At 61.5% G+C, this 14,267-nt stretch overlaps 1 protein-coding gene across 4 annotated transcripts in view; it reads right to left on the bottom strand.

The window, feature by feature from the left end:
- Window positions 1-10,518: 10,518 nt before the first annotated feature.
- PRKAR1B (protein kinase cAMP-dependent type I regulatory subunit beta) overlaps window positions 10,519-14,267 on the bottom strand; it is an 88,963-nt gene continuing 85,214 nt past the window's right edge. For 3 of the 4 annotated variants that reach the window (XM_054507754.2, XM_054507755.2, XM_045875959.3), the window contains 2 exons: window positions 12,345-12,426; window positions 10,519-11,980 (listed from right to left, as the gene is read on the bottom strand). In XM_054507754.2, coding sequence (XP_054363729.1) covers window positions 11,808-11,980; window positions 12,345-12,426 — 255 coding nt within the window. In that variant the 3' untranslated portion in view covers window positions 10,519-11,807. The remainder of the gene's footprint in view (window positions 11,981-12,344; window positions 12,427-14,267) is intronic. The other variant, XM_045875955.3, reaches the window with a different exon arrangement.

Here is a 14,267-nt window from a genome sequence, read left to right as displayed (position 1 = left end):
CTCTTCTGGTGGTGCACATGCCTGGTGGCACGGCTTATCGTTTTCCTGAAGGGTCCCCCAAAACACCCATCCAGCTCCCACCATTCCCCTGGCCCACCTGAACCCTGCCCCAGGGTTCCTGGACTAGCCCATGTCTGACGGGAGGCTGAACGAAGCCAGGCTCCCCAAGGGCGCCCCTTGGTCCAGAGGACAGAAAAGGAATCTGAGAAGACTTCAAGGAGGTGGTAGCACCTGAGCCAAGTCTGGAAGGATGGCAGCCAGCAGCTGGGCTCCCCAGGCCAGGAATTTTCCTTCCCGCTGGGCCCCACCCATCTTATCTCCCTCCCAAGGGAGCGGATCCCAGGGACCTTCCCGAGAGGGCGGGCAGCTCAGCCAGCTCCCCTCCCCGCCGGCGGCAGCGCTGACTCATCAGTCTGGAATGCACGTTCAATTCTTCCGCCACCCCTCCCCCTCCTCTGCTGCCCCATCCTCCTCCTCCCTGTCCTGTCCCCCCAGTGCCAACCCATCCCTTCCTGACCCAGGCACAAGGTTCCGGCAGCCCGAGGATGGAGGATGGGTCAGGGACTCCCCAGGACTCCCCGCCACCCAGGAGGCCAGGGCAGGAAGGAGGAGGTGCCTTCCCAGCCAGGGGAGGGCTTTCCTCAGGGACCCGCCCCCAAGCTGGCTGGCCAGATGGGGAAGTGTAGGCTCTTGGTATCCCTCAGCCGGCCCCAGTGGATGTCAGGCTGAACCCAGAACCTCCCACCCCATCTCCTCCGCACCTCAAGTGCTCGCTCTTCACAGGGCTCTGGCTTCTGGAAGCGGCTGAACAAGGGCCTCATGCTTTCCTGGTGGCCTCCCTGGAGGATGGGGCACCTGAAGGACCACAAGCACCTTGCGTCTCTCTGTGCTGCCAGTTTGCGGACTCTGCCAGGGCAGCGTCCGGTGGTTCTGCGCGTCTTTACACCGTCTCGGCCCCTCTGAGCCTGTAGCTTGGCCCATCATCCATGGGCTCCCTTTCCCTGGCCGTGGCCCCACAGGCGTTGAGAGGACAGAATCCCTGCCCTGCCTGCCAGCTTCCCAAGGCAACCCCCCTCCTTTGCCACGTCCTTACCTTCCTCAGTTCACCTGCCGACCCAGGGAGCTGCACAGGAAGGCTTCAACACCGACAGGCGGGCGGCATTCCATTCCGGAAGGTTCCCGCACTCCCACTGGGTCCCCATGAAGCCCAGCAGGGAGGGTGAGGCTGGGTGCCTCTAGGCCCACAGAAGCTGAAACCCCCCACCCCAGCCGGTTGGTGGTCTGGACTTGGGCCCCACCCCGAAGCCTGAGACTCCCCCTGCCTCAGATATCTAGGGACCGGCCACTGGGTGCCAGGCCTGGGCAGAGTGGGAAATAGGGCAGACAGGGCCTCCGGGATCGGAGGTGGGGTGCAGGGGAAGTTCGGGGACAAGCACTGAGAAGGGGGCATGGATGCAGGGAGGGTGAGGATCAGGGCTGCCCGGATCTGGGGATGGGAATACCAGGAAAGGAAGGGGTGCAGTGGGAAGGGCTGGTTTGTGCTCGTCTCTGTCTGCAGGCTCCCCGGGGTCCGTCTGGGACTGGACTGTAAGAAGGTAAGCGGGGCGCTGCAGGAGGCTGGTGACGGATGACCAGGGGCCCGGACCGGGGATGGCCATGGAGGTGGAGAGGGAGCCCAGAGGCAGCCAGCCCTGGCCTAGAATGTGTGGGGGTGCCGGGCATGGAGGGCTGGGGGGCAGCCTAGATTGGGCGAGGCTCCACTGCCTCCCAGCCCCACCTCTCAACTGGCCCTCAGGCCAGTGTTCTGGCCCCTGGGACCAAAGCCTCATGGTCCTAAAGCATCCAAAACCCAGTCCCCAGAGTGCGGCCCCAGTGTCAGGCCGGGAGCACCCCGGAGTCCACCCCTGCCCCCTCCCCCAGGCCAGGGATCGCTGAGATTGTCCCTGGCCACCCTCACCCCCCCACACACAACACACCACAGACACTGGCTAATTTGGAGAGTTCACACTGGAATTGTCTAAATTTGTCAAGTTTTTCCAGGCAACCTATTTAGCCTATAGAAAAACGAAGTGTGGGGGTTCCTAGGAGTCTCCAGGTATGACCAGGGCGCTTTTCTCTGGAAGCACATACAATTTGCGGGAGTGCATTTGGAAACAATGATGATCCAACCAAAAGCAAAGTAACACACGTTTTCTTCTGACTCGGTAGCTTAGAGGAGCTATGTGGGGGCCTAGAGCCCAGAGGTGGGGGGGTTCCAGCCCTGGCTCCAGCATCTACTGGGGCCTGGCAAAGTCCCCTCTGTCTCTGGCTCAGCCTCCCTGCCCCATCTAAGGTTCCTGAGAGTCCTTGATTCAGCAGTTCAGTTCATTCTGACCCAAGCACTCCCTACAAGGCCTTTTGTGTGGGTTTAGTCGATCATGCATTCATTCAACAAACGTGGGGGGGGGCTGGAGGAGTGGGCAGACAGCTGTGGACCAGACCAAGAGGGCCCTTGTGTGGGGAGACACACAGCCTGGTGCAGACTGATGAGCCGGCCACCCGAGACTGCAGGAGGGCCCCCTCCCAAGGACCAGGAGAGACACAGGGCCTGGGTCCTAAGGAAACCTCTGGCCGGGCGGCCTACCCTGGGTGGCCAGCAGAGTCGCTCCCGGGGCCTCCAGTGCCCACGTAGGGAGGCTGGCTGCTGAGGCTGCCTGGCTGTGCAGAGGCCCACACCACCGGAGGGGCGTCCGGGCCCAGCAGAGCATCCAGGACAAGGCAGGAGAACACCCCCGCTGCTATCCCCCCAGGTCCTTGGTTCCCAGGACGCCCACATCGGGGAGCAGAGACAAGTCACACGCACAGAATCGTGGTGGCTGTTTATGTCGCGAGACTTCAGAGGGACGCTACACGGTGACCGCAAACCACACCCAGGGGACACGTCTGTCACCTCCACAAAGCTGGCTCCCGAGCAGCAGCTGGGCATGCTCGGGGGCCGGCCCCTGGGCGACGGGGGCTCTGCGTGCGGGGGGAGCCGTACAGCTGCCCAGCATTCCAGGCCCACTGCCGCTATGGGGTCACCCTGCAGCCCAGAGGCCGGCCCCGTCTGAGCCCCCGTCCTGAACACACAGGATCTGGGATCCACACGTTTTGCCTCGGATGTGTGCACTCTGGTTGGACAGCTTCTGTTCCAGTAGCTCCGAATCCGGTGTCCCCTCTGCAGCAGCCCCCGCGTCACGGGCACATCGAACCGCACTCACTTCGTAGACGAGACAGTCGAGGCCCTCAGAAGAGGGTCCTTGCCGCAAACAGCAGCGGGACTCGGGGCAGATTAGACGGCACCCTAAGGGTTCCGCGCATTGGCAAGCGCAACGTAGGCCGACCCGGAACCGTCACGGTGGGGTAGGTCAGGGACTGCCGGGTTCATTGCCCAGCACATTCCTGAAACACACCAGCCTGATTTCTCCAGCTGTGAAAGGAAAAGGAACGGCGGACCGGGGAGGCTGAAAGGGAGGTCCCCGGTGGAATGCCCCGGGGCTCTGTGCAAGCTAGAGCAGACCCCCCACCACTGGGGGCAGCGGAAAACCCAATGACCTTCCATGTGGCCGAGTAAAAGTTCTGCACGTGGATTTTAAAATCGACGCGGGACCGTCCTTTGTGAAGCCACTCCCACAGAAGGGTCCTGAGGGCCTTGGGGGCCCCCCGAGCGTGCCACGGTCTTAGGTTTCTGGGCCTAGATTGAGAGACTAATTGAAGGTTTCCCTGCCCTCGGAGCTTAAGTTAGAAGCAGACTAGCTGACCCCCACAAGAGATGGGATGCTCTGCCCAACTGGAGGTGAGGCTGGGGCAGAGAACTGAGTCACCAACTTCCTAATTTGGTCACATCCCAGAAGGCAAGAGCAGTCCAAGAGGGGAGAGCGAGGTCAGCGCGGTCCATGGCTTCCTGGAAGGGGGTGGGGTTGAGCCGCATTCTGGCGAGGCCAGGGCAGCCCCCAGGGACCCCGTCTGGATCTGAGTCTCAGAAACCAGAGCCCCCACGGCCTGCAGCCGCCACAGGAGCCTTTGAACTGCAGGGCCCAGGACCCCCAAGTCAGCCCAGACGGAGAGGCTGCCGCTGAGGGCGAGGACCTCCCAGACAAGGAGTCAGCCTCCCCTGGGCTCAGCCTGGCAACTGTGGGCCTGGGAGGGAAGTGCCAGACCTCAAAGTGAGTCACTGCCCGTCTGATTCAGCCCCTGAGCCGGGCGAGGGGAGGCTGGGGCGGTCGGCAGCCACGGGTGTCTCCCCAGCAGGGTGCGTGGGGAGGCCAGGGTCTGCGAGCTTCTTCCTGCCAGTTAGGGTATCGTTCCACGCAGAGCTGCAGGGGTCACTACCCAAAATTTATGGACGGGAAAGCTGAGGCTCAGAGGCTCACGCTCACAAGACCCATGTCAGGCAGGGCGGGACAGGGAACCCAGGGCACCACACAGAAAAGCCACCGCACCGGGACTCATGTGCAGCAAGAGGGGCTGCTGGGCCCAGCGCTGGTCCGTCCTCTGAATGCCCAGGCCGGCCGGCCAGAAAGGATCTCTCTGGGGGAGCCAAGCCACCTCCATGGCCAGGAACAGTGTCAAAGGGGCACGGTGACCGGAAAAAGGCTGACGGAATGAACGAGCTAATGAATAAGCCCGGGTGTCCACGGCAAGGCAGGCCTCTAACGCTGGGGCTCCCAGCACCCAGCCCCCCGTGAGCCCTCCGCAGGTCAGGGAAGGGATTCTGGACCACTGTGTTCCATTCCAGGTATAGCTGGGGGGGCGGGGGTGATCCTGGGCTGTTTTAGAGTGGGGAGGGTAAGGCCCAGAGATGTCCAGGGACTTGCTCAAGGCCACACAGCAAGCGGCAGAATGGCTCTGGGGGACTCTGGGATGTGGGGAAAGGGGCCAGGGCCGGGCGGTGCCGCCTACGTGTGAGGTGTGAAGACTCGGCTTGCTGACCCCACCTGCGGCACCTCCTCTGCTCCTGCCCTGGCCGAGGCCTCCCCCGCTATGCTGTCCCCTCCCTGCTCTCCTCCCCAGTCAGGCCCGAGGACCTTCTCTGAAGTACACCAGACTCCCGGCTCCTGGGCTGCCCACTCCGCAGGGTGTGGAGGAATGTCTGCTCCCATCCCCGGTGCCACCTGCCTCACCTGCCTCCGGCCTTCTCCCCACTGCCCCTGAGACACCCAGCCTCTCTCCTTTGGAATCAGAACACAGGGACCCGGGCTGCCCGTCACCCGGTGTCCTCCAGCGCCATGTCCTGCAAAACTCTCATGCGGTGCCACGAGCAGGATCTTCATGTGGATCCAGCCAACGTGTGGGTTACCCCATCGGTGCGAGGGGCGCTGTGTGCGAGCCGCCCCCTCCCTGCACCCCACCGAAGTCCGGCTCCCCTTCCACGTGTTGTCATTTCAAGGAGGGCATGCACGTGGCACGTGGAACCACAGAGCCCGTGACCCTTGTGCCAGCTCTTCTGCTCCGCACGACTCTCTGGAGACGCACCGGGCCTGCAGCCCTATTGCTGGATGGCTCCTCTCCGTGGCCAAGCCGCGTCCCGTGGCAGCTCGTGGACAGCCCGCTGAAGGACGTCTGGGTTGCTTCCAGCCTGGGGCCGTGTGAGTAAGGCTACCACAAGCCTTCCCATGCGGTGCTGCGTTTTTCTGGGGCAAGTGCCCAAGGGCGCAGTAGCTGGGTCATATGGTAGTTGCACGTTAGGTTCGGTTTTTATTGGTGTTTCTTAAAGGTTTATTTATTAGAGAGAGCGCGAGTGCGCGAGCACACGTGAGTGGGTGATGCTGCGGCCCTGGGGTTGTCACACTTTTCCCTGCAGCCGCCCTGACAGGTGTGGGGTGCGGTCCCTGCGGTCTCCTTGGCCCTTCGTGGCCCCCAACCATCTGAACGTCTTTCTGTGCCCGTATTTGCCACCTGCGTGGGGTGTGACGCCTGCTCATGCCTTAGCTGAGTGTCCAGAGCTCTCCCCTTCGTGGGACATGTGGTTTGAAAACCTCTTCTTGTCTGCAGCTTGACTTTTCAGAGGCTGTTGCAGGACAAATGGTTTTAATTTTCAGGAATTCCAAGTAATCCAATTTCCCTTTTACAGACTGCGTTGGGCGTCTAGTCTCAGAGCAATTTCCTAGCCGGCTCGAGATCGAGGAGCTCCTGTTTGTGCTAAGTTTTATACTTCTGTGTTTATGTGTAAGCTGTGAGCTGTTCTGAGCTCGTTTTTGTAGAAGGTGTGAGACCTTGGTCAAAGTTTCCCTTTTTTTCAACTTGTGGAAGCCAGAGGCTGAATTTCCCAACATTTCCCTCCTTCAACCAGAAGTTTGCTTTTATGTATTTATTCAAATGTTTATCGGGGCCAACTGAGTGCCCAGCCTGCGAAGCCCCGGGCACCTGCGCTCACGGGGTTCACCCTGCAGGCCTGCCCGGCCACACCCTGACCCCTTCCGGAAGCCTCCTCAGGACTGTGGTGTCCACGTCAGCCCCCAGGGCAGCCGAGAGGCACGGGGCCACAAGGGACAGAGGCGGCTGGGGGTCGGGGGGTGCGTGGCCCAGTCTACACGGCCACAATCCACCAGCCCCTCCAGCGCGGACCCCTTCCCGACAGTTATTCCGTACTGCGCCCCTGGCACCGCCCTGGGGGCCGCGATGGGGCAGGAACAATCGCCCGGCTTGTTGTCTCAGGCACACAAAAGTACGCTTTCACAAGCCCTACAAGACCGGGTCTGTGCCCGCCTGGCGCCAGAGGGAACAGGCCCAGGGCCCAGCTGGGGAAGATGCTACTCTGGCCCACGGGCCCCACAGTGGGCAGCAGGGACCAGAGCCCACCCTCCGAGGCCCGGGACTTCCTGGGAGGGGGCCTGAGTTCGAAGCAGCACGGCTGGTGGTGGACCCCAGCCTCCAAGATGGACACAGAGCTCCGCTCCAATCCCAGCTAGGCCTCTGTATGAGCTGCCTCCAGCCGCTGTAACAAAATGCCAGACCTGGGGGCTCAACGCATCTGCCTTCCTTCTGTGGCTCCGTGTGGCCCCACGCCCACGCCGGGACACAGTCTCTGAGGATGGTGGGAGGATGCTGGGCGGCATGGCCGGCCAGGCCCAGCCTTGCAGACAGGGGTAGGGGAGGGCTAGTGGGCAGGGACCACCGTCTCCAGCCTCCAGCTTCTCATCTATAAAACGGGACCTCAGAGTGCAACGTGGCCTCTCCGCCTGTGGTGGTCTGGACACCCACCGTCCCACGGTGTCGGAGGTGCCCAGGGCCCCTGGCATGGCTCAGGGTTCACTTCTCATGTGGCATCTGGCCACCAACAGCCCTGGCAGCGGCCAGGGTGACCCATCGGTGAGAGCCCTGACCTCGGGGCCACCCACAGGTTCTGTGACATCCTGCTTCCCTGCAAGTGTGACCGTTGCCAATGAACAGCCGTGGTTCAAAGTGACTTCCAGGATGAGGTCCTAAGAGGCACTGCCCCCTTGGGCCACTCACTGGGGGAAGCCAGACGCCACGTCGCCACGTGGTGGGGAAGCCGAGGCGGCCCCGGGAGCCGTCCCGTGTCAGAACCGAGGCCTCCTGCCCACGGCGGGATGGCCCTGGGAGGCGGCCCCAGGGCACGCAGACCCAGCCCCCTGGCCTCCGCCCTGCCAGGGACCCAGGCCAGAACCGCCCAGCTAAGCTGCTCCCCACGCCTGCCCCACACGCAGACACGGCCACACGGTAGGCGCGTGATGGTTGGGGTTGCCGAATTTGAGGAATTTGTTACATGGCGAGAGGTAACAGAGAGGCTCCAGACCCCAATCCCAGTTCTGACTCCCTCAAGTGGGTCGCTCGACACCCACCTCCGCTCTGCCTGGAGTCTCCCCCCTAGTCTTTCTCGCTGTGCCTCCCAAGCCCGGCCCAACACCCCAGGTTCCCACCGGTGTCGGGCGCCTGGGCCCCCTTTCCTCCGGGGCGCTCTGGCCTCAAACCAGGACCTTCACGTGCTAAGCCACAGGGTGCTGAAGGGAAGAATGTTGGCAGATCTCTAATGGATTTAGAAGGACAACTTATTTACACATACGTCCCCTACGGGTTCATGTGTAACTTTAACAGAAGCAATTGAGGAGGACGCTGAGGCCTCTCTGACAAAGACAGAGCGTGTCCAGGGCTGCGGATGAAGGCCGCACACAAACAGCTGATTCCCACGTTTGCTTTGTTCTCACCGGCTCAGGAGAATCCATGCTCACGCAGATCGGATCCGAGGGCACAGGAGGAGGCTGCCCCCAGGTCTGCAAAAACCCGTGGTCCGCGAGCGCGGCAGCCATCATGCGGAGCTGCGCTGTCCAGAGGGGCAGCCGCCAGCGACACGTCGCCGTTGTCGGGCGCAGGAAACGTGCCCGCAGACAAGTGGTGCAGGAGTATGTGCACCAACACCAAAGACGCAATTCCCAGAGAGCAGGGTCTCTTATCCGCTGTTTTCTGCACTGATAATACGCTCAAAGGGCAAATGACAACGTTTTCGACATACTGAGTTAAACAAAATATACTACTGATATTATTATTTTTAAGTAGGCTCCATGCCCAGTGTGGAGCCGGGGGTGGGGCTGGAACCCACGACCCTGAGACGAAGACCTGAGCTGAGATCTAGGGCTGGACGATTAAGCCACTGAGCCCCCAGGTGCCCCTGATAAAATGTATCCTTAAAATAAGCTTCTCCACAGGGACAGAAAGCAGATGCGGGGCTGGGGAGCAGGTGGGTGTCAGTGTGCCACAGGGACACTGAGGGGGGTGGAACGTTCTGGAGACAGACCGTGGTGGTGCTTAGAGTTGTGCATAAAACCACATTAAAAATGGTGAAAACGCCAGACTCTATGTTATGTCTGTTTTAGCACAAAAACCTGAATCTCACCTGCTTCTTTTACTCCTATTTTCAAAGTGGTACTAGAATGCTTAAAATGACATACTTGGCTCACATTACATTTCTATCATGCAGTGCTTTGAAGTGTGAAGGTTTTTTATTGTTCAAATAGATATTTTAATAAGAGATTTGAGCAAAGTATGTGTTGAATTCCTAACACATGGCAGACAAACAGTTTGAAGACCCCTGCCAGTCCCAGGCTCCCACCCCTCCCAGTGATGCCACGCGGCTTCCTGCATCCCGTTCTGAGCATCCGGGACCACATGACCTGGACAGCTGGTGGCCAGGTGGCCTCGTGGCCCCGGGTCCATGGGAGGAGCCCAGAAACCTCAGGTGGCCAGCACTGTGGTCCTTCAGAAAGCTCCTGGGGGTGGTGGGACTCGAGGGCAGGCCAACCAGCCCAGCACGGGGGTCCAAGAGAGCCTCCCGGGAAAGACCACGTGCTCTAGCGTGCGAACCACCACCCGGTGAGCCCTCCTGGGTACGCTCCTCAGAACCTCACCTCTGGCCCGACCTCGGGCAGACAGGGGTCTCACTACAACGCCCCCCCAGAGGGATCTTGGCTCAGGGCCGAGAGCTGCACCTCTCACCCACATCCTCTGTGCATGGAGACCCTTCTCCACCCACCACCTCTTACCAACCCAAGGGACAACTTCAGGGAAGGTTCATGCAGGGTTCTCCCCGTCCCGGACCCACCAACTGCTGACCTTCCTTGGGTCATTCCTTGGTCTGGAATTCCCACACGGCCAGAGCAGGGCAGATGGACCTGTATGGGGGCTGGCGTCCCTGTTCCTGGCTTGGTGGTGGCTTTCCCAAGGAGCGTGGCCCCTGTCCAGCCATGAGAAAAGGAGCTTGGCTGGCGGCCCCCCACCCCTGCTCCCATGGGCCCTTCCCAGCCCCACAGCAAGGCTGGAGCCCGGACCCACCGCCGGCAGTCCCGAACGACGGGGCTCCATGGGGGCCCCTGTTTTGCTGTGGGGCTGAAGTCTGCCTATTGGCCTGGGAGAGGCCAGGGGAGGCCTGCAGCAGGGGGTTAGGCTCTGCCCAGAACCGCGGCTTCCAAAGTCTGGACATGAGGACTGAGTCCTTGGGCTCCCTGTCATCACCCCTGTCCCGCTGGTTTAGAAACTCAGGCCCATCCGAAGCACCTGAGGTGGGCAAGGGGCCTGTCTCCTTCCCCACAGCGCCTGGCGCTCCTGCATTCCCATAACACCATAACGAGCTCTTGATAACGGGATGGAGGGCAGAGTCGCCCAAGCTGATGGAAGGGAGAGTGCCCCTGTCTGCGGTTGGGTGGGCAGATAAACACGACGTGGTCCATACAGTGGACATCACTCAGCTGTTAAAAGGAATGGAGCCCTGCCCCCTGCCCCCACAGGGACGAACCCCGAGAACACCGGCCAGACACGGAAGGACACGCATGGGGACCCCACTCCCACGAAGTCCCGGAGTCAGACTCACGGACACAGAGGGTAGACGGCGGGGCCGGGCCTGGGGGAGCGGGTGGGGGTCCGTGCATCACGGGGACAGGGTCTCCGTGTGCGGGATGGAACGTTCTGGAGCTGGACAGGGGCACGGCTGACAGCAACATGGATGTGCTCGGTGCCCCTGAAATGCACACTGAGAAATGGTTAAAGCGGTCAATTTTATGTTACATGTATTTCACCACAGTAAAAACAATAGAAAAACCCTCCTCTGTGAAGGATTTCAGACTAAAAGCGCAAGTCGGGAGGAGATACTTCATTGCACATTTAATATTACATGCAGCATTCAGAACGTCGCGATAAATAGGGCAGGCATCACAAAAAATCCACGGGCAAAGGCAGGGCTGGCCGGGGGCCACCTGGGACCGGCAGCCTCCCAGACGTGCGCAGGAAGAGCAAAATCGGGGTAACTGCACCATCTCGTTTGTGACTCCGGGAGCCACCATGAGGCTCTGCACCGCCCCCAGGCCTCTTCGTTCGCGGGGTGCTTGGACGGAAAACACATCTATGGGGGCACTCAGTGGATCATGGACTTGAGAGTGTGGGGCCTGGAGCTGTTTGCTACTTTTCCTGCTTCAGGAGGGTGGGACCTTGGTCCACACTTGTCTCCCAGGGCAAGGGCACATGTCCAGTGGGCATCGCTGGACAACTCAGAAGGAGACCCTGGCTCTCACAACTTTACCCATAATGTGTCTAGGAAACCCCTCCCCTCCCTCAGAAAGTCTCCAAGAAGCTGCTTTGCAAACAAGTTGAAGAGCAGACGTCATCCAGGCCCCACCCCAACTCCAGGAGGACAATGCTCCCCAGATGGTGGAGCATCCCCAGCTCCAGCGAAGGCGATGGCACGCCACTCGACCCCGTCCCTCCTCTAAGGGTTCCTGTGAGCCTGGGTCCAGGGGCAAGGGAGGGTCACCAGAAGCTCTCATGCCTGTCGTCTCTGGCAGGACCCTCAGGAGCTGGGCCTTCTCTCCCTTACACTGACTTCCCCTGGAAGCTGGGGTCCCTCTGGGACACCCCCCTGGAGGTCAGCGAGCCACACTGGGGACTGCAGCCCTCACCCCGTGACATTCAAGGCCCCAGGGCACGGTGGCACCTGCATGGCCTGACCCAGCCAACCCAGCCCACCCGGGCCAGCCTGGACTCATGGCTGGCCCCTCGGCCACTGGGGGCAAGCTGGCTCGTGTGCCTCCAGAGGCTTGGGCCCGAGACGATGAGCCCACTGGCTGCAGAGGGGGAGGGACGTGGGGAGGGGCCGCCGGCATCTCCTCGGCCTGGGGGTCTTGGGGGACCTTTGTTTTTGCAATGCACAGGGTGACTGTTTTATTCCAAACATGAGTCCGGAGGGAGGGGCAGCCCCGGGTGTCCGGGGCGCCCACCCCCACAGCCCACGGATACAGACGAGCACGCCACCACAGGGAAGCGGGGCCGCAGGCCTGCAGGGCTCAGACGGTGAGGGAGATGAAGCTGTTGTAACGCTGGATGTTCCTCTTGAGGATCTCGGAGCAGGGGCCCAGCACACGCTCGAAGCGGGGCCGGTCCAGCTTGACGCACTTGAGGGGCCCCCGGGCCACTACGGTGGCCGCCCGGGGCCGGTTCAGCAGCAGCGCAATCTCCCCTGGGGGGCGAGAGGGTGGTCAGGGGCCCGGCCCCCAGGGCTGCCCACACCGCTCAGTTCCGCTGGATTCCAACAAATACATGTTTAGTGTGAGCATGTCCCATGGAGTGTTGGGGTACAAACACATGGCTCCCCATCAATCTGCCGCGACCCCACGTGGTGTGCAGCCTGGGCCCCTGCCAGAACTTGCGTGGCTAGGGGCTCGAGGTTATGAACTCCCGGGGGACGGCCATGTCCGGGACACATCCGTCGATGGCGCCCAGGCCTGCACCCCACACGACCCCTGCAGCTCTCCACCTCAGGGCCCTTCCAGGGACCCCCCAGTGAGACACGCACCCTGTGAGGGCGGGGACTCCAGACTCACCGAAGTAGTCAGAGGGCCCCAGGCGCCCCACCTCCACGTACTCCTCGTTGGGGGACCGGCGCTGGAGGACGGAGGCCGTGCCCTGCAGACGCCAAGGGGACACGTGAGGGTCAGCGGCTGGAGAGGGCAGTCACAGGTGAGGGGGTCACACCCAGCAGGGGGTCACAGGTAAGGAAGTCAGAGGTGAGGAGTCAAAGGTGAGGAGGTCACAAGGAGGGGCCACAGGTGAGAGGTCATCCAGCAAGGGGGCACGCCCAAATCCCCTTCTTGCCAGCTTCCGTTCATGTGCCCCCCCTTCTAAGCTGAATTCGGGGTTCTCCTCCTCAGGGACAGAAGGATGTGGAGTCAGAACCTCGCTGGGTTCTGGCCAAGAGCATGAGGCCGCCATAGGCCATACGGTGGGGAGAATCTTGGAGCTGACCTTGAGCTAGCTCTCAAGGACATGGCTCTCCAGCGGGATGGGCGTGGCCTCAGGTCATTCACCCAGTGAGCAGTGTGGCTCCCCCCGACCCCCAAACAGGGGTGTCTACAGACGCTGCGGCTCAATGATTAACGCAGGCCTTAGAGGCCAGCACAGGGCACGCCAAGCACATTTCAGCCGAAGTCTCCCACTCCGAGGGGACCTGCAGCCTCACACCCGGGCAGGAACGGGCTGAAGCTCTGGCACTGCGTGGGTTCTGACCCCAGGGCCCCTTCGCCTGCCAAGCCACGTGGGCTAGTCCTCTGTTTGCGGGGACCAGACACCAGCCGCGTCCATACCTTCCTATTCTACACCTGTCGGCGGGCTGGTGCCGCCGTGGAGACTAAAAGGGAGGCTTTATAAACTGCCCAGAGCACCCAGTCGGTGCTCAACACTGACCCTGCAAAGTGGGTGTCGATAAACGGCGTCCCTCCCGCAACCAAGCCCCCCGCGGCTGGGCTCAATGGCCTCCCGAATAACGGAGCCACTGGGAGGGGCCACCAGCTTCTTCATGGCTGCCAAGGGGACTGAGGCCCGGGTAGGACGTGGGCCCCTGCACCCCCCGCTGCCCTCAGCCGTTAGGGCGCGCCCACAGCTCTGCAGCCCAGCACCCCAATGCCCTTGCAGCACGAACAAACGTGCTCTTGTTCCAAGGTGGGCTCAGTTCACCGGCTCACTGTCTCTGGCCGGGCCGTGTGCGGGTTAATGAGTAACTCCCACCTCACCTGTCATAAGACCCTGCTGGTGCCGTGGTGCCTGGAATCTCTGGGCACCAATCGGCAGCCCCTCCGGCTGGATTCCCCGAGCTCGCCCCCGATCCGGCCGTGGGGCCACTCGGCTCATGGGCCTCTGGGGTGTTTATGAAGCTGGCTGATGGATGGCGCCAGACGTCTAAACAGCCAAGCGACGCCACCACCACCCAGGAGTTGCGGCTGGTGGGGGGCCTGGAGAACACTGTTCCCTCCCCGAGCCCCTGGGAGGAATGGAGTCCTGGCCCCCACTGCCCACGCTGGGTCTTCCTGGCAGCGAGACATGGGGCAGGTCACCCGAACGCCACATGCGGTTGCTGCCGCCATGAGAGCCTGGGCCCCCTGTGCTCAGGGCCGCCATGACAGGCATTATTTTTCTCGATACCCTGTTGTGCCAACCTAATTCTCTTTCACATTTATGTCCTTTACCTTGTGATGCATGTAATCTACATGCCTTTCACTCCCATTTTAGACAATTTTCCAATTTACAATGGGATCATTTTCTTCCTCCAAAACCCCAGGCATGGAACTGGAGGACTTTGGTTTGCAGAATTATTCGGTGACACTCTCCAGGCCTACAGTGTCCCTTCAGATGCGTTGAACTCCCAACATCGGCAAACCCAAGCAGAGGTGGCTGAGGGCTACTGGGATTCCGCTGCCCAGATGTGGGTCAGGGACCTGGGCTCATTCCCACCTCCTGCTCTGGCGACCTCA

Source organism: Mirounga angustirostris, unplaced genomic scaffold (assembly GCF_029215605.1).
Source record: "Mirounga angustirostris isolate CCGP_5_RB_7025 unplaced genomic scaffold, mMirAng1.0.hap1 SCAF_5, whole genome shotgun sequence".
Lineage (NCBI taxonomy): Eukaryota > Metazoa > Chordata > Mammalia > Carnivora > Phocidae > Mirounga > Mirounga angustirostris.
This window is presented reverse-complemented; position numbering and strand designations above follow the sequence as displayed.